Source organism: Staurois parvus, unplaced genomic scaffold, assembly GCF_062004578.1.
Source record: "Staurois parvus isolate SC_StPar_1 unplaced genomic scaffold, SC_StPar_1.0 ptg000132l, whole genome shotgun sequence".
Lineage (NCBI taxonomy): Eukaryota > Metazoa > Chordata > Amphibia > Anura > Ranidae > Staurois > Staurois parvus.
Window position 1 is genome coordinate 6750428 of NW_028317928.1, and position 19028 is coordinate 6769455.

A 19028-nucleotide genomic window follows, 5' to 3' on the forward strand; every position below is an offset into this window, starting at 1 on the left:
TTCCGCCCCGTGGCTCCCAACGTCCACTTTTGCGTTCCACGCCACTCAGTCGCTTCCTGGTTACTATAGTGACGTAAAGCTCCGCCCACAGACCGAGAACCTCACATCGCGTTCCTATTGGCGGCTCGCATAATGCTTGAAAAGCACTACGTCCTTACTGTAGGAGCGCGGCGGCCATTTTCTTGTAGCACCTCACTTCTCCATTTCGCCAATAAAATATCGTTTTAGTGAAAATATACAAGAGCTGTTTAAAAAATTTAGAGAAAAATCATTTTCTATTGAGTCATATAAGAAAATTATACTTTTTCATCAAGGATTATTTTAGTATGTCGGCCATTTTGTTGTAGCCTCTAACAGGGGACAGCACATAGCTGAAGTAGAGGGAGGAGCAGAAGATTACTGGTATTCAGGCTGCAGTGAGGAGGAGGTAATAATGGCAGTTTATTATGAGAGAAGGGGGTCCCAGCACTCTGTGTGCAATGGATGGGGGGATCATGTGATCATTGGAGGCTGGTCACGTGGTTTCTATGCCTTATACACATACAAGGGACAGCAAGCCCAGCACTGGGGGCAGTGTATGTCCTCTGCGGTCCTCAGGGGGTGAATATGAATAGAAAAATATTAATTTGGTGAACCGTCGCCCTTTTCCTAGTTCAATTTTTATTCCCAGCATCCTTCAAGTGGTGGGTACATTCCTCCTTCATTAGTATCATTGCCTGCCTAGGGGGCCTAAAGCCCCCAACTCACAACTTACGCTTCCTATAGCTTCACCTCAATCATTTCACACATCTTTTGTCCCCATTGGAGAGATTTCCCCTTACTTCCTGCCTTGTCAAAGAGACAGGAGATGGGGGGGGGGGGGGAATCTCAATATTGGGACAGACAGCAAATTCCACCTGACAGAGGTTTTAAACCTTCCACTCTATATCCAAAATTGAAGGAAAAAGGAACAGCTGTAGTTTTATTTTCATGTAATATTTATTGAATCTAACAGAGGTCCCTCCCACGAGGAGTCTGTTTCTGGTCTTTCCATTGGAGATGGAGAACAAGCGGAGTCACATGACGGAGAGGTTATTACAACTTGCCCTGGAGATCATCTACCTGCTGACTGGAGAGGTGAGGAGGATTCTGGGAGGTCACATGACATCACTCATCTCTATTAATAAAACGCAGACCTGACCAGAGAGATGAGGAGGATTCTGGGAGGTCACATAACGTCGCTCTTATCTCTATTAATAAACCACAGACCTGACCGGACAGGTGAGGAGGATTCTGGGAGGTCACATGACATCACTCTTATCTCTAATAATAAAACACAGACCTGACCGGAGAGGTGAGGAAGATGATGGGGAAGATAGCCATGTTTTTATGCAATGTATATTATTATCTCATTATGTAGGATTATGGACCAGTAATAAAAAGGTTGGATGATCCTCCATCACCCTCTCCGATACATAAGAGAAGCAATGAGGCAAAGATCCTAGGAGTCACCCAAAAGATCATTGAGCTGCTGACAGGAGAGGTGAGCGGTGCCGGGAATTCTGGGACATTCTCCAGTAACAGAGAAGGGATGTGTCTGGATGGTGACTGTATCATTGTGTGTGTCAGGTTCCTATAAAGTGTCAGGATGTCACTGTCTATTTCTCCATGGAGGAGTGGGAGTATATAGAAGGACACAAGGATCTCTACAAGGACGTCATGATGGAGAACTGGCCGCCCCTCACATCACCGGGTAAGAGGAGACTTTCATTTCTTGTATTAAGGATCCACCTAGATACACGCATCCTCTGATATAAAGACATAGAAACAATGTATTCAGTCAGTGTGTGTGTTTCCTACAGATGGATCCAGTAATGGGAACCCACCAGAGAGATGTCCCCATCCTCTGTATTCCCGGGACTCCACACAGGAACATCAGGAGATCCCTCAGGAGGATCAGGAGATCCCTCAGGAGGATCAGGTAAGAAGAACATGAGTCTTGCTTCAAATAAAGGCTGGAAAAACTTATCTGATCTGATTCCCCCTGATAAACCAACACAAGAGATGCCTGCAGCATGGTCAACCCCTAGAATCTTCATAAATGGTTGCAATGTGTGACTGTTGGTGGTTAGGGATTGGGTGGCCAGCATAAACGTCTGAGGACCTGTATATCTAATATACTTTTGTTTGTACAGAAAATTAAAAGTGTATTATCCCACGCCTCTACATGAAAACATTTGTGAAAAGATGTTGAAAATTATGTCAAAGGTGACTCTAAAGCAGCCTTTCTCAGCCTTTTCAATGCAGAGGAACCCTTGACGAAACTTTCCGGTCTCAGGGAGCCTCTGCTAAAAATGACTATCTACAATTCATGATGTATTAGTGAGATGGTCAGTGGGAAGAATTACCCCCTTACAGATTGCTAAAAAGATCGATGGTGTCAGTGGGAAGTTACCTGAGAGGCAAAAATTGCTGATTGCTCAAGGAACACCTGGCAACCTCTGGAGGAACCCTGGTTGAGAAACCCTGGGCTAAAGGATGGCAGCAAACAAAAAATTGTGTTCCCACAACATAAATGTAAATATAATACAGAAGATATGCTGCACCTCTCTCTTACATATTTAAAGTGCAGATACCATGGAAAATGTACTTATATATTACTGCAGGGATTTCCCCAGCTGCCAGACACAGACTTAGATGTCAGTGCAGGAGTTCACTGCAGAGAGAGAGAGATCGAGTTTTTTAACCAAGCCCATGTACATAAACGGCCAGATGGGAGCAGTGCAGGAACGGGTTGCTGTTCATAAACGGCCACAGCATTCACTGCCTGCGAGCGCGTGGCACCACGATCCTCCGGAGACAGCGGAACACCGATCGCTGTACGGGACCTCTGTGTGAGGTCCCAATCATGTGATCACTGATTAGCCATTCAGCGATCACATGAATAGTAGTAAACAAGATGTCACTTCCTAACATCATTGCTTACTACGTGTGAAACCTGTGACTGATAACAGAGATCACATGGTACAGGGCTATTCACAACAGCCTTGTACCATGTGACAAGCTGTGACCAATCACAGCTCTCACAATATTTCTCAATGGCTGCAGGAATGCAGCCAGAGAGAAGGAGAAGTGATTGCTTTTACAGACTTTATGGGTGTAAAGCAATCAGTGTAAAAAAAGAAAATCTTCATCACCACCCACAAGTAGTACAGTGTCAATATAGTGACACTGTACTGCTAGGGTGACAGTCTGTTAAAAAAACAACATAAATAATAATATAAAAATGTAAAAACAAATTAGAAAAATTATAATTTTTGGTTATAAACTAATTTGGGTTATTTTTTTTTTTTTACTAAAAAGATAACAGAATACATTTTGGCCAAGATTTATGAAGAAAGATTGTTTATTTGAAAAATTTTATAAGAAAACCTTTTTTTTTAAATTTTTGGACTTTTTTATTTATATAGCAAAAAAAAACTAAAAATCCCAGAGGTGAATAAATACCACCAAAATAAAGTTTTATCTGTCTCAAAAATATGCTAAAAAATTCATATGGGTACAGTGTTGCATGACAGCGCAATTGTCATTCAAAGTGTGATAGCGCTGGAAGCTGAAAATTGGCCTGGACAGGAAGGGGGTGAAAGTGTCTGGACTTGAAGTGGTTAAAGGGCCATACCACCATATATGGGGAGGAACTGATTCTATATCCAGGAACAGGAGAGTTACTGCGTTTGAGGTTACAGTCAAATTGAGTTACTAAAAGGAACCCCAAAGGGGGATAAACCGTGTCGTGTCCTATGGAATGACAGGTCCATCAGTTGAGGTGAGCGCAGTGGTGAACGGTGGTGGGAATCACTAGGCAAGACATTAATTACTTGTAAAGGATACTTTTGGAGTTGTCAGTTTATGTGATATTGCATGTTTACTATTTGGTATATATTTTATGTTAAAAGTGCTACACAGTGGGCTTAGAAAAGAATCACTCCCCCCCCCCCTTTAAAATAATCAAACTTTGTTGCTTTGCAGTCTGAAATGAAGACAGACACAGTTTTTGTTTTATCCAGCTGTAATTACTCAGTGCAGCTTACAACATCCAAGTGTAAGTGTAAGATATAACATGTCAGAAATTGGTTTCCAAAAATGTGACCACCCTCACCTAAAAATGACTTGTAAACTCATTCAGGTTCTCAATGGCACACAAAGCCATTTGACTTTTAGCTTTGGTCATTTTGATTAGGTCAGCATGAAAGAGCTTTCCTAGAGCATTTTAGTCCCTGGTAGTGCAACTGAAGCAAACAATCACCTATGGGTGGCAAAGCACTGTCACCGGGATCAAGTTGTGGACAGGCACAAGTCAGGAGATGGATACAAAAAAAAATTCAAAGGCTTTATCAAAGCCTAGAAGCAGAGTGAAGTCTATTATTCGGAAGTGGAAGGTATTTGATACAACACAGACCCTCTCTGGATCAGGACGTCGCTCCAAACTGGATGAAAGAGCCAGGAGGAAACTGGTCATAGGGGCTACCAAGAGGCCTACAGCAACTGTGAAGGAATTGATGACAGAGTGGTCATTGTGTGCATGTGACAACAAGATCACAAATCCTCCAAAATGTGGCTTGTATGGGAGGGGTGCAAGAACAAAGCCTCCCCTCAAGAAAGGCCACCTGCAGCCACCACTGAGCTTTGCCAAAACGCACCTTGAAGATTCTGAGGCTGCATGAAAAAAGGTGTTCTGGTCAGATGAGACTAAAATGGAATGATTTGGCCTCAACAATAAACGATATGTCTGGTGGAAATCCAAGCCAGCTCCCCATCCAAATCCCACCATTCCTACAGTACAGCATGGAGGGGGGAATATCCTGTTATGGGGGGGGGGGGTGGTAATATCCTGGTATGTGGGTTTCTCTGCAGAAGGGTATGAAGCACTTGTCAGGATAGAAGGAAAAATGAATGGTGCAAAATTCCGTCACGTTCTGGAGGACAATCTGCTGCCCTCTGCCAGAAACTTGTCAATGGGAAGAAGGTTTACCCTCCAACATGACAATGAGCCAAAGCACACGGCAACAATGAGCCCCCAGTGATTGGAGGAAAAAAAGGTGAACGTCCTTGCATGGCCTAGTCAGAGCCCAGACCTAAACCCCCTTGAAAATCTGTGGAATGACTTGAAGCCTGCAGTCCACAGTTCAAACTCAACTGAACTTGAGCAGTTCTGCAAACAAGAGCGGGCAAATATCGCAAAGTCTAGATGTGCAAATTTAGTAGAGATATATCCCGACAGACTTAACCTCCCTAGCGGTCTGATTATGTCCATATTTCTGTGCTCAAATCGGTACATTTTTTTGCATGGGAATATGTATTTTTTTTATTGTAGGCCTGTAATTTTTAGGAATAACTCACTGAAATCTGTCCGAAGAAGAATCTAGTAAACATCCTGGGTAGGATAAAATTTAAAACACGAAATCATAAATTATAATTTAATAAATAATCATAAAAAATAATATATAATAATAAATTTAATTCAATAATATAATCAAACCAAAAACACTGAAATTTGAAATATAGTGCCAAGTTCGCACATCACTGAGCAAAATCGCAAAATCGTTTTCAGTGTCTGATGAGGAATTTCCCCCACGAATTATTATCACTCAATTCTGCAAGTGGTTCTGATTTACTATCGCAGTTCTCTAGCTGGTCTAAAACCGCTTTTGACCTAAAGGAACGCTTTTTGGACGCCATGGACGTTTCTCAGTTTCCAGGCAGAAAGAATGATAAAAATGCAGGCAGAGCACAGGACAAAGCACTCGGGACAAAATGTATGTGAAATGGTTTGATACAGTAATGTTTTACTATGTGATTTTAGTGAATGTCACTTTTTGTCATTTTTTAATTTCCCGCCGTTCCGTCCCCCGTACGTCCCGACGCTCACAGGGGACGGAACCCAGATGACAGATGCTGGCATCCACCAGATTACATTGCCGGGGACACTGCAGGAGGGACATCGCGGGAGCGCAGGACAAGGTAAGTGATCGAGGGATCTCGGAGCAGCGCCGTATGGTAAGCCCGAGTGTAGCTCGGGGTTACCGCTTGTGGTACTGAAACTTTACCCCGAGCTACACTCGGGAATACCGCCAGGAAGGTTAAGGCTGGAATTAACGAAAAGGTGGTTCAACAAGGGGGGGGGATCCATTTTCCAACTCAGTGATTCTGTTTTTATTTTTTTTTTATTGTTTTCTGTTGGTGTTATATATTTTGCTTGTATGGTATAAGTTGCACTGAATAAATACAGCTGGATAAAACAAAAACTGCGTCTGTCTTCATTTCAAACCAACAAAATGTGATTTTTTTTTTTTTTAAGGGAGGGGGATTATTTTCTATACCTACTGTATAAGTACATTTTGCATGGTATTTGCACTTTAAATACGTAAGAGGGAGATGCAGCATATATTTTCTCCTATATATAATTTTGTTTGTTACATAGTTAGTCTGGCTGTAAAAAGTCCATCCAGTTCAACCGTTAAAAAAAAAAAAAGTTATAATCCTATACCCACAGTTGATCCAGAATAGGGCAAAAAAAAAAAAGCATGATCCAATTTGCTTCTGCAAGGAAAAAGATTCCTTCCTGATCCCCCGAGAGGCAATTGTATATATCCCCTGGATCAATCGGATATTCCCTGGATTTTGTGAAAATCATAACATAGTGAGCCTGTTACAGGTGATCTTTACTGGTATTGGATAGCATTAAGTACCTATATTTTCATTTCTGTCATCTAGGGTGAACCTCTGATTGCTATAAAAGTTGAAGTTGTCGAAGAAGCAGAAGATCCATATGTGATGGGTGAGGAGCCATGTAAGGAGGAGGAGATCCCTCCAGAGATCATCACAGGTGAGGAATAAACTCTAAATCCAGAGAAGAGTCCCAGATCATCCTTGTTCAGTCACTACAACAATCTCTTCTTCTCCCCCCTCCTCTGTCAGTAGACAGTAATGGGGGGACAGTATGTGCCCAGTGGGGGGTCAGGAGCCATCAGCCTCTATTAGACTCTGGCTATGAGCCATGGAAGGAGGAGGAGATCCCTCCAGAGATCAGCACAGGTGAGGAATAAACACTAAATCCAGAGAAGAGTCCCAGATCCTCCTTGTTCAGTTACTACAACAATCTCTTCTTCTTCCCCCTCCTCTGTCAGTAGACAGTAATGGGGGCAGTATGTGCTCAGTGGGGGAGTCAGGAGCCATCAGCCTCCATAAAGACTCCTGATCTCCTTTTGTCATTTAGATACCAGCAACTGCTCTGCTCACTAGCTGCAACCATTACTTTAGGAGGCCCTAGATGGCTTTGTTCTGTAGTAAGAATTATCGAGAGCCATATTAGGTTATTAAAGGGGGGGAGGGGCAGATAGATAAAGGATTATGTGCTCGGTATCTAGGCCTTATCTATCTGTCATGCACTCCACTTCTCATTGAGGATCCTATTTCTGGAAAGTAGAAGTAAGGTTATATGGCAGTGCTGTGCAATAGAAGAAGGAGAGGATCTTTGTGAAGGACACCATTGCACTCCAAGAGCTCTATCACCCTCTTATTTATCTAGACCAGGGTTTCTCAACCAAGGTTCTTTCAGAGGTTCTTCCTCTAAAATAAGATCCCACTGACATCATTGATCTTTTTAGTTATCAGTAAGGGGGTAATTCTTTCTAATGGCCACAAGTGTGAGGAGCATTCTTCGCAATGGCCACAAGTGTGAGGAGCATTCTTCCCAATGACCGCAAGTGTGAGGAGCATTCTTCCCAATGGCCACAAGTGTGAGGAGCATTCTTCCCAATGACCACAAGTGTGAGGAGCATTCTTACCAATGACCACAAGTGTGAGCAGCATTCTTCCCAATGACCACAAGGGTGAGGAGCATTCTTCCCAATGACCACAAGGGTGAGGAGCATTCTTCCCAATGACCAAAAGTGTGAGGAGCATTCTTCCCAATGACCACAAGGGTGAGGAGCATTCTTCCCAATGACTGCAAGTGCGAGGAGCATTCTTTCCAATGACCACAAGTGTGAGGAGCATTCTTCCCACTGAACATCACACCAATATGACCATTATGAATTATAGATATAGTCATCTTTTAGCAGGGGTGCCCTGAGAGTTATTTCAGGAGTTCCTCTATGTTGAAAAGGTTGAGAATGGCTGATCTAGACTCTAGATGTATGGTGTAAACATGAAACATGCATCCATGAATTGAATTGTTCCTCTCCAACAGAAACTGAGCACAGGCGTACCTCGGTTTATGAACGCCTCGGTTAACTTAATTTTCGGTTTACGAATAAAAATCCATTGAAAATAATGGCTCGGTTTAAAAAAATTTTTCGCAATACGAACGGATTAATTGGTTTTCAATGCATTTACAAATTTTTTTTAATTATATCACTGTACAGTATTTATGCCTTTAAAGTGCACTTTATAAAGAGTTTTGAACAGATAAAACTTTTTTTTACTTTTTTCTGACCTCCGGAACGGATTCATTGGTTTTCGATGCATTTCTATGGGAAACCGCGTTTCGGTTTACAAATTTTTCACAATATGAAAAGTCCCGCAGAACGCATTAAATTCGTAAACCGAGGTACGCCTGTATCCTCATGTTTAACATCCATTAACAACCATTTATGACAAACATTGAGGTAACATCAAACAACGCAAGCACTCAAGGGTTGAAGTCTTGACGGAAGCATTGTACGTTCTCAACAATTTGAGCACATTTCACAGTTTATCTACATCATGAAAAAATGGTCATGTAGACAAACTAGCAAGTCCATCTGCAACACAAAAATTAGAAAATGATTTTATTGGGAGGATTTGTTCTTTCCTTTAGAGAGCTTTGTACCCCTTAGGTTTCAGAGTGAAGCGAGGGAGCGCTTTGTAACATGCCTTCCCTTAAAGAGGACCTTCACCTTCCCCAGCCGGTTTTCACCATCTCATCCCAGGGAATTCTTTCCATTCTTCCTAGATTCCTGCCCCTGGCAAGAATGATGTGTCTCTTTCCCACAGCCTCCATGGATAACCACAGTATGCATCCCAGGAGGACGCAGGGTATGTGCTTACACTGCGGCACGTCATCAGGGAGCCAGCTGTCTCTTCCTGGCACTTGCCCCCCCCGATGACACAGCACATGTGCTTCATCAGGTATGTGGCTGAAAGAACCCAGAAGAGACAGCTGGCTCTTGATGACATCACAGATGAACGTGTCAGCACAGGACCCCGTGTGCAGCTGCGGCATTGTAGATCCCCACAGAACACCACAGGATCGCTGGATTATCACCTTGTCTGCGGTATCCTCCCACATGGAAGAAAAATATATTTTAAATATATTTTAAAACGATGAACGGTGTTTCACTGTGTCCGGAGGACACAGCGGGCACCGGATCGCGGTGCTGCGCGCTCCCAGGGAGCACGCACAAGCAGGGTGTGGGGAGGCCGTTCATAAACGGCCACCCGACCCTGCAGTGCCACCGTCCGGCCGTTTATATGCAACGGCCGGACGGGAGGTGGTTAAAAGCACATTTAATCTACATTTTTTGGAATGCATTTACAAAAATTTTGTAAACATATATGTTAAAATGACTTTTTTAGAGGTTAAAAAAAACTGAAGAATATATTTTAAAAAATATATATTTTAAAAAATATTTTTCATCTATTTTGTAATATATAAAAAAACGCATTTCAGCATGCAGTGTATATATATATATATTGAAATATATTGAATGCGGCCAAAATTGTAGTATTTCAAATATATGTCAATATATTTGGGAAGAATATTTTAAAAATATATTTCAATTATAATTTTCTTCCATGTGGGCTGGGATTATGCATCCCAGGAGGCCACATGGTATGCGACATAGCACATCAACAGGGATCCATCTGTTTCCTCCTGGCACTTGCAGTTTCCCCCCTGATGACATGGCATGTGTGCTTCATCAGGTGTCTGGCTGTAAGAAACAAGGAGAGACAGCGGGCTCCTGATGACATCACAGATGAACATGGCAGCGCAGGACCCCGGGTGCAGCAGCAGCGTGGTGGATCCTTACAGAACATTGCTGGATCGGAGGGTGTGTCCCTTTGGCTGTAATGTCCTGGGATCATGCATCCCAGGAGTCCACAGGGTATGCGAATGTGCATGCATGGTAGCACGTAATCAGGGAGCCAGCTGTCTCCATCTGGCACTTGCAGCTGCCCCCCTGATGACATGGCACATGTACTTCATCAGGTAGCTGGCTGAAAGAACCCAGAAGAGACAGCTGGCCTCTTGATGACATCAGAGATGAACGTGACAGCGCAGGATCCCATGTGCAGCAGCGGTGTGGTGGATCCTTACAGAACACTGCTAGATTGCTGGGCACTTTGGCTGCAGTATCCTGGGATCATGCACCCCAGGAGGCCACAGGGTACGCTACTGGTCATGCATCATAGCACATCATCAGGGCGCCAGCTGCCTCTTTCTGATACATGCAGCCGACCCCCACCCCAATGACACGGTGCATGCATTGTGTCATCAGGGGGCCTGCTGCCTCTTTCTAGTACATGCAGCCGACCCCCCGATTACACAATGCTTGCACTGTCATCAGGGGACCTACTGCCTCTTTCTGGTACATGCAGCCGACCCCCCCTGATGATAAAGTGCATGTACTGTGTCATCAGGGGGCCAGCTGCCTCTTTCTGGTACATACAGCCGACCCCCCCCAATAATCCGGTGCATGCACTGCATCATCAGGGGGCCAGCCACCTCTTTCTGGCAAATGCAGCCTACCCCCGATGACACAGTGCATGCACTGTGTCATTAGGGGTCCAGCTGCCTCTTTCTGGCACATGCAGCTGACCCCCCCAATGACAAGGTGCATGTACTGTGTCACCAGGGGCCCAGCTGCCTCTTTCTGGCACTTGCAGCCAACCCCCCCCAATGACAAGGTGCATGTACTGTGTCACCAGGGGCCCAGCTGCCTCTTTCTGGCACTTGCAGCCAACCCCCCCAATGACAAGGTGCATGTACTGTGTCACCAGGGGCACAGCTGCCTCTTTCCGGCACATGCAGCCGACCTCCCTTGATGACACCAGGGGGCCAGCTGCAAGACCCCGGTAGAAACTGCTCCCGATGACATCACAGCTGAACATGGCAGCACAGGACCTGGTGCGCAGCAGTGGCATGATAGATCCCTCAGAACATCACTAGATTGTTGGATGTGTGAAAATGTTTTTTATGATGTACTCAGTGGAAAAGGTAAGGTAAGTTCCTCTTTTAGCAATTTTTCATAAGTTTTCGGAGATTCACCATGTTCCCATTCCTTCCAGGTGGATCAAACGACAGCATGGAAAAAAGTCCCATCACGTCTCCGGGTGGTGAAGTTGCAGACAATGACCTCACCTCAGATTTTCCAGAAGAAAACCCCATTACCTTAAATCTCCTTTCCGAACATGTAGAACCTTCATCTTATTCATGGAATGAGAGCCGGTTTTCTGAAGACCTTCATTGTGTCATCCATGGCACGTCTCCTACAGGGACTGAAATGTTCCCCCATTTTGTTCATAGTGAATATTATACCATGAAGGAACATTTCATGGAGCAGAGACCTCACAGGACAGATAAGACATATCTGTGTCCCGAATGTGGGAAATGTTTTATCAAAAAATATCTTCTCCATCGTCATCAGACCAGCCACCTCAGAGACACAGAAGGTTCTTCTGAACCGGGGAAATGTTTCAAACAGAAAACAGCGGCTCTGCGACACAAAAGACTTCACGCGAGGGCAAAACCATTCTCATGTTCCGAGTGTGGGAAGAGTTTTTCTCAGAGAGGCCACCTCAGTTCCCACAAGACCACTCACACGGGAGAGAAGCCGTTTTGCTGCTCTGAGTGCGGGAAATGTTTTTCCCAGAGGTCATCTCTGCTTACCCATGAAAAGCTTCACACTGGGGTGAAGCCGCATTCGTGCTCCGAATGCGGAAAGTCTTTTATCCGGAGGTCGGTCCTCAATTTGCACGAAAGGGTTCACACGGGGGAGAAGCCGTATCCGTGTTCGGAATGCGGGAGGCGGTTTTCCCAGAGGACGCATCTTATCGTTCATGAAAGAACTCACACGGGGGAAAAGCCATATTCCTGTTCTGGATGCGGCAAGTGTTTCTCCCGGAAAACCTACCTGGACAAACACCACCAGTCTCTTGGGAAATGCTTTAATAACCAGTCATGTTTTTTTGTTCAGGAGAGATCCTGCACCACCAAGGATGTGTTTTCTTGTGATGGATTTGGGGAATCTTTTCAGTGGGGAACATCTTAATTCTGTCAGTAGAGGGCACTTGGTGTTTAGAAATTGGCGTTGTGCCAAGAGGGTGGAGAAGTGGTTCACATAAGAAGCACATTTCTATCTGCAAAGTGGAACAGCCAAATTCAGGGTTGGAGTGTTCCAGAATCAAGAAGAGTGATGTCAATGACAGGTGTGAATGGGTGGCACATGGCAGGCTAATTGTACCCATAGGGAAGAAAAATATATTTTAAAAATATTCTTCCCAAATATATTGACATATATTTGAAATACTACCATCTTGGCCATATTCAATATATTAGAAAAAAAAAAAAAAATATATATATATATATATATATATATATATATATACGCATGTTGAAATGCGTTTTTATTTCAAAATATATTTCAATAAATATATATATAAATATATATATTTCAATAAAAAAAAAATATATATAAATATATATATACACTGTATGTTGAAATGCGTTTTTATTACAAGATATATGAAAAATATTTTAAAAATCCATTTTCAAATATACTGTATGTCTTTAAAAATACACATCTACATTTTTGTAATGCATTTACAATTATATGTAAAAATATATGTTAAAATGACTTTTTTATATGTTAAAGAAAAATCTGAAGAATATATTTAAAAAATATATATTTTTTTAGCATATAAAAAAGTCATTTTGACATATATTTTTACATATAATTGTAAATGCATTCCAAAAATGTAGATTTGTATTTTTAAAACATGGATTTTTAAAAATATTTCTCATATATTTTGTAATAAAATTGCATTTCAACATACAGTGTGTGTGTGTATATATATATGACCAAGATTGTAGTATTTCAAATATATGTCAGTATATTTGGGAAGAATATTTTTTAAATATATTTCAAATTTACTTTTCTTCCATGTGGGTAAGCATGTTCAGAGAAAAGCAACAGGTTGGCTTAACTCCCCAACCCCCCCCCCCCTTCCCTCCGGCCTGCCCTTTGCTCCTCCAAAACTCTGTCTGGCCACAGGGAATGAAGGAATGACTGTGTAAGCTCTGGGTTGCTACTTGGGGCTTATACGAGGTGGTTTCCAAAAGTTTTGAGACTAATTTTGTAACATGCCGACAGATGGCAAGGTGCCTGCACTGTGTCATAGGGGGACCAGCTGCCTCTTTCTGGCACAAGCAGCCGACTCCCGATGACACCAGGGGGCCAGCTGCCTCTTTCTGGCACATGCAGCCCACTCCCGATGACACCAGGGGGCCAGCTGCCTCTTTCTGGCACATGCAGCCGACTCCCGATGACACCAGGGGGCCAGCTGCCTCTTTCTGGCACATGCAGCCGACTCCCGATGACACCAGGGGGCCAGCTGCCTCTTTCTGGCACATGCAGCCGACTCCCGATGACACCAGGGGGCCAGCTGCCTCTTTCTGGCACATGCAGCCGACTCCCGATGACACCAGGGGGCCAGCTGCCTCTTTCTGGCACATGCAGTCTACCCCCGATGACACCAGGGGGCCAGCTGCCTCTTTCTGGCACATGCAGCCTACCCCCGATGATACCAGGAGGCCAGCTGCCTCTTTCTGGCACACGCAGCCGACTCCCGATGACACCAGGGGGCCAGCTGCCTCTTTCTGGCACACGCAGCCGACTCCCGATGACACCAGGGGGCCAGCTGCCTCTTTCTGGCACATGCAGCCGACTCCCGATGACACCAGGGGGCCAACTGCCTCTTTCTGGCACATGCAGCCGACTCCCGATGACACCAGGGGGCCAGCTGCCTCTTTCTGGCACATGCAGTCTACCCCCAATGACACCAGGGGGCCAGCTGCCTCTTTCTGGCACATGCAGCCTACCCCCGATGATACCAGGAGGCCAGCTGCCTCTTTCTGGCACACGCAGCCGACTCCCGATGATACCAGGAGGCCAGCTGCCTCTTTCTGGCCCATGCAGCCGACTCCCGATGACACCAGGGGGCCAGCTGCCTCTTTCTGGCCCATGCAGCCGACTCCCGATGACACCAGGGGGCCAGCTGCCTCTTTCTGGCACACGCAGTCTACCCCCGATTACACCAGGGGGCCAGCTGCCTCTTTCTGGCCCACGCAGCCGACTCCCGATGACACCAGGGGGCCAGCTGCCTCTTTCTGGTCCACGCAGCCAACTACCGATGACACCAGGGGGCCAGCTGCCTCTTTCTGGCACATGCGGACACAGTTGATCACGTTATATGGTAAACGGCCAATCACAGCGGCCTTTTACCACATGATCAGCTGTGTCCAAGGACACAGCAGATCACCAGGTAAATACAGTTGTCGATTATCGGCTGCACGTTCCTCATGATGTCACAGCGTGAGGAAAGTACTGCCAATAACCGGCAATTGTCAGCGAAGGGATCGGCACTGATCATCAGGGCACTGATGATCAGTGCCACCCACCTGTGCCCTGCAGTGCCACCCACCTGTGTCCATCAGTGCCACCCACCTGTGCCATGCAGTGCCACCCACCTGTGTCCATCAGTGCCACCCACCTGTGCCCTGCAGTGCCACCCACCTGTGTCCATCAGTCCCACGCACCTGTGCCCTGCAGTGCCATCACCTGTGTCTATCAGTGCCACCCACCTGTGCACATCAGTGCCACCCACCTGTGCACATCAGTGCCGCCCATCAGTGCCTCCTATCCATGCCGCCTCATCAGAGTCTATCAGTGCCCATCAGTGCTGCCTGTCAGCGCCGCCTATCACTGCTGTCTATCCGTGAAACCTCATCAGTGCCCATAAGTGGTGCCCATCAGTGCTACCTGTCAGTGCCCATCAGTGCAGCCTCATCAACGCACATCAGTGAAGGAGAAAAATTACCTGTTTGCAAAAGTTTATACTAGAAAAACTTTTTTTTTATCAAATTTTTTGCTCTTTTTTTGTTTATAGCACAAAAAATAAAACCCCCAGCAGGGATTAAATACCACCAAGAGAAAGATCTATTTGTGTGAAATAAAATGATAAAAATTTCATATGGGTACAGTGTTGCATGACTGCACAATTGTCATTCAAAGTGCAACAGTGCTGACAGCTGAAAATTGCCCTGGACAGGAGGGGGTTGAAGTGCCTGGTAGGCGAGGGGTTAAAGAAGAACTCTAGGCAAAACTTTTTGACATTTTTGGATGGAGTGAGATAAGGGTATAACCCCCGTCAGATATTTTCTTCCACCATCTGCGTCCCATTTTGGAGATTTCCCTTCACTTCCTGTCCCATAGACAAACAGGAAGTGAGAGGAAGTCCCTGCAAATTAAGGGAATTCCTTGGGGCCCCCTGGTCACCAGAACTAGTGTCCCCATTGGAAAATTTCCCCCTCTTTTCTGTGGAAATCCCCAAATTTGGCATTTTCTTTTACTTTCACTTTCAATGATAATGGTACACAGGACAAATAGAGGGGGGGGGGTCTCCTTAACCACTTTCCTTCTGGTACCCCTCTTCACGGCCAGGGCATTATTTTTTATTTTTTTTGCTGTTCTACACTGCGCTACTTTAACTGACAATTTTGCTGCCATGCAGCGCAGTACCAAAATGTAACACCACTTTCACGGGGGAAAGTCACGTTGTAATTTGATGGTAATAAAAATGAACTTTTCATTTCAGTCTGCGTCCGCTGTTGTTTCCTGTAAAACGGAATTCAATATGTCAGCTTGGGGGGGTTGTTGGTGTACAGACATGTGATGCCTTCCAGCTCCTGAGTGTGCATAACAGCATCAAATATGCCAGTAATAATAATAATCCCAGTACTGACGAGGTATGGAAAAAACTACGGGGTATGTCGTTGCATACTCAGGAGGTTGAGAGACAGTAATGAGAGGTCAAGTGCTGATGGAGCAACTGCCAGACCTGTCAGCAACGACTTGTAACTCTTCATCAAACAAAATAAAAAAAAGAGAAAACTTAAATCTTTAAGGTGTTACTAAACCCACAACAGTACAATCAGTCTGTAGATGCAGTAAAGCATGCTTGTTATACTCACTGTGGAACCTGAGGGGTTAATCCTCTGCATTGTGTAAAAAGGCTGTTTGATCCTGTCTTCTCTGTTCCTCCCCTTTTTCAAGCGACCACCTCTTATCTCATGATACGACAGACTGAACCGTAGCCATTCTGTACATGCTCAGTTTGATGTGTATTGCTAGAGAGGTTTTTTTTTTTTCCTTGGGAGAGTGCATGAGATCAGCACGGGTCAGACAGAGGTCAGGAGTTCTGCATCCTCCTAGAGCAGAATGAAAACTCCTCCTACAAGCTTTAACCGGTGCTCTGCTGGACACTGATAGAAGTCACAAGACTGCTATATACTGTTCATGAGAAAAGGGATTTAGCCATTTATATTTATGAAAATAATTACAATTCCATGTGTACTGTGGGAGACCAGATATAGTGAATGCGGAGTCTGGAGAGACCAGATATAGTGAATGCGGGGTCCGGGGAGAGCGGATATAGTGAATGTAGGGTCCGGGGGGGGGGGGGCGGATATAGTGAATGCAGGGTCCAGGGAGAGCAGATATAGTGAATGCGGGGTCCGGGGAGAGGGGATATAGTGAATGCAGGGTCCCGGGAGAGCGGATATAGTGAATGTGGGGTCCGGGGACAGCTGATATAGTGAATGCGGGGTCCTGGGAGAGCAGATATAGTGAATGTGGGGTCCGGGGACAGCTGATATAGTGAATGCGGGGTCCAGGGAGAGCAGATATAGTGAATGCAGGGTCCGAGGGAGCGGATATAGTGAATGCGGGGTCTAGGTAGAGCGGATACATAGTGAATGCGGGGTCCGGGGAAAGCGGATATAGTGAATGCAGGGTCCGGGGAGAGCGGATATAGTGAATGCAGGGTCCGGGGAGAGCAAATATAGTGAATGCAGGGTCCGGGAGAGCGGATATAGTGAATGCAGGGTCTGGGGAGAGCGGATATAGTGAATGCAGGATCCGGGGAGAGCAGATATAGTGAATGCAGGATCCGGGGAGAGCGGATATAGTGAATGCGGGGTCTGGGGAGAGCTGATATAGTGAATGCGGGGTCCAGGGAGAGCAGATATAGTGAATGCAGGGTCCGGGGAGAGCGGATATAGTGAATGCAGGGTCCGGGGAGAGCAAATATAGTGAATGCAGGGTCCGGGAGAGCGGATATAGTGAATGCAGGGTCTGGGGAGAGCGGATATAGTGAATGCAGGATCCGGGGGAGCGGATATAGTAAATGCGGGGGCTAGGGAGAGCGGATATATAGTAAATGCAGGGTCCGGGGAAAGTGGATATAGTGAATGCAGGGTCCGGGGAGAGCGGATATAGTGAATGCAGGGTCCGGGGAGAGCGAATATAATGAATGCAGGGTCCGGGGAGAGCGAATATAATGAATGCAGGGTCCGGGAGAGCAGATATAGTGAATGCGGGGTCTGGGGAGAGCAGATATAGTGAATGCAGGATCCGGGGAGAGCGGATATAGTGAATGCGGGGTCCGGGGAGAGCGGATATAGTGAATGCGGGGTCCGGGGAGAGTGGATATAGTGAATGCAGGGTCCGGGGAGAGCGGATATAGTGAATGCAGGGTCCGGGGAGAGCGGATGTAGTGAATGCAGGGTCCGGGGAGAGCGGATATAGTGAATGCAGGGTCCGGGGTTTAGTAACACTTAAAAGCCCATCTTCTGGATAAAATCATCCGCCCTCTAACCGATCAATGGCAGTAAAAACAAAAAATCGAATTGCCCTTATTGTTTAGGAAAAGTTAACCCTGGTTTATGCTGATTGTGACATTGAAATCACGCTACTTCACAGCCACAGGTGGGTGTGATTTCAGGTGCAATTTGCCTGACATCTGTGCGACTTACAAGTCACACCTGAAATCGCCAAAAATAGAGCAGGAACTCATATCAAAATCGGTTCCATTTATGACAATAGGGTGCGACTTGCAAGGGAGGAAGATGGACGCCACTCATAGAGGAGTCATGCAGGAACGCTGTACTGTGGATGGCCTCAGCCATCACTCCGGCAGCCTCAGTGACCAAGTCCCATATGGGCGGGGTGAAACGCGTCAGTGGGCGTGGCTGGAGTGACAGCTGAGGCCATCCACAGTATAGCGTTCCTCAGGACTGATTTTGAAATGAGTTCCTGCGCTATTTTTGGCGATTTCAGGTTCAAATTGTATAGACATCTGTGCATGAAGTCGCACAGATGTCAGGCAAGTTGCCCCTGAAATTGTACTGACCTGTGGCTTTGAAATCGCTGTCACTCTGGCGGCCTCTGTAACCAAGCCCCATATGGGCGGGGTGAAACGTGTAAGTGACGGCTGAGGAAGTTCCATCTTCCTCCCTCGAAAACCGCCAGTCTTCCTCCTCACCGCTCCGGTCAGGTCTGTGTTTTATTAATAGAGATGAGAGTGATGTCATGTGACCTTCCAGAATCCTCCTCACCTCTCCGGTCAGGTCTGTGTCTTATTAATAGAGATGAGATTAATGTCATGTGACCTCCCAGAATCCTCCTCACCTCTCCGGTCAGGTCTGTATTTATTAAGAGAGATAAGAGGGATGTCATGTGACCTCCCAGAATCCTCAGCACTCCGGTCAGGTCTGTATTTATTAAGAGAGATAAGAGTGATGTCATGTGACCTCCCACAATCCTCCTCACCTCTCAGGTCAGGTCTGTATTTATTAAGAGAGATAAGAGTGATGTCATGTGACCTCCCAGAATCCTCCTCACCTCTCCGGTGAGCAGGTAGATGATCTCCAGGGTGAGGTTTAATGT

General features: G+C 45.5%; 1 protein-coding gene across 1 annotated transcript; it reads left to right on the forward strand.

Annotated features, from left to right (window-relative positions):
• The first annotated feature begins 372 nt into the window (after positions 1-372).
• Positions 373-12582, forward strand: LOC149466246 (oocyte zinc finger protein XlCOF7.1-like). The gene is made up of 7 exons (XM_089672962.1): positions 373-427; positions 995-1116; positions 1400-1522; positions 1609-1732; positions 1842-1960; positions 6754-6865; positions 11311-12582. Exons 2-7 carry the CDS (start codon positions 1039-1041, stop codon positions 12291-12293), a joined length of 1539 nt encoding a protein of 512 aa, XP_089529088.1. The 5' UTR covers positions 373-427; positions 995-1038; the 3' UTR covers positions 12294-12582.
• Positions 12583-19028: the final 6446 nt, after the last annotated feature.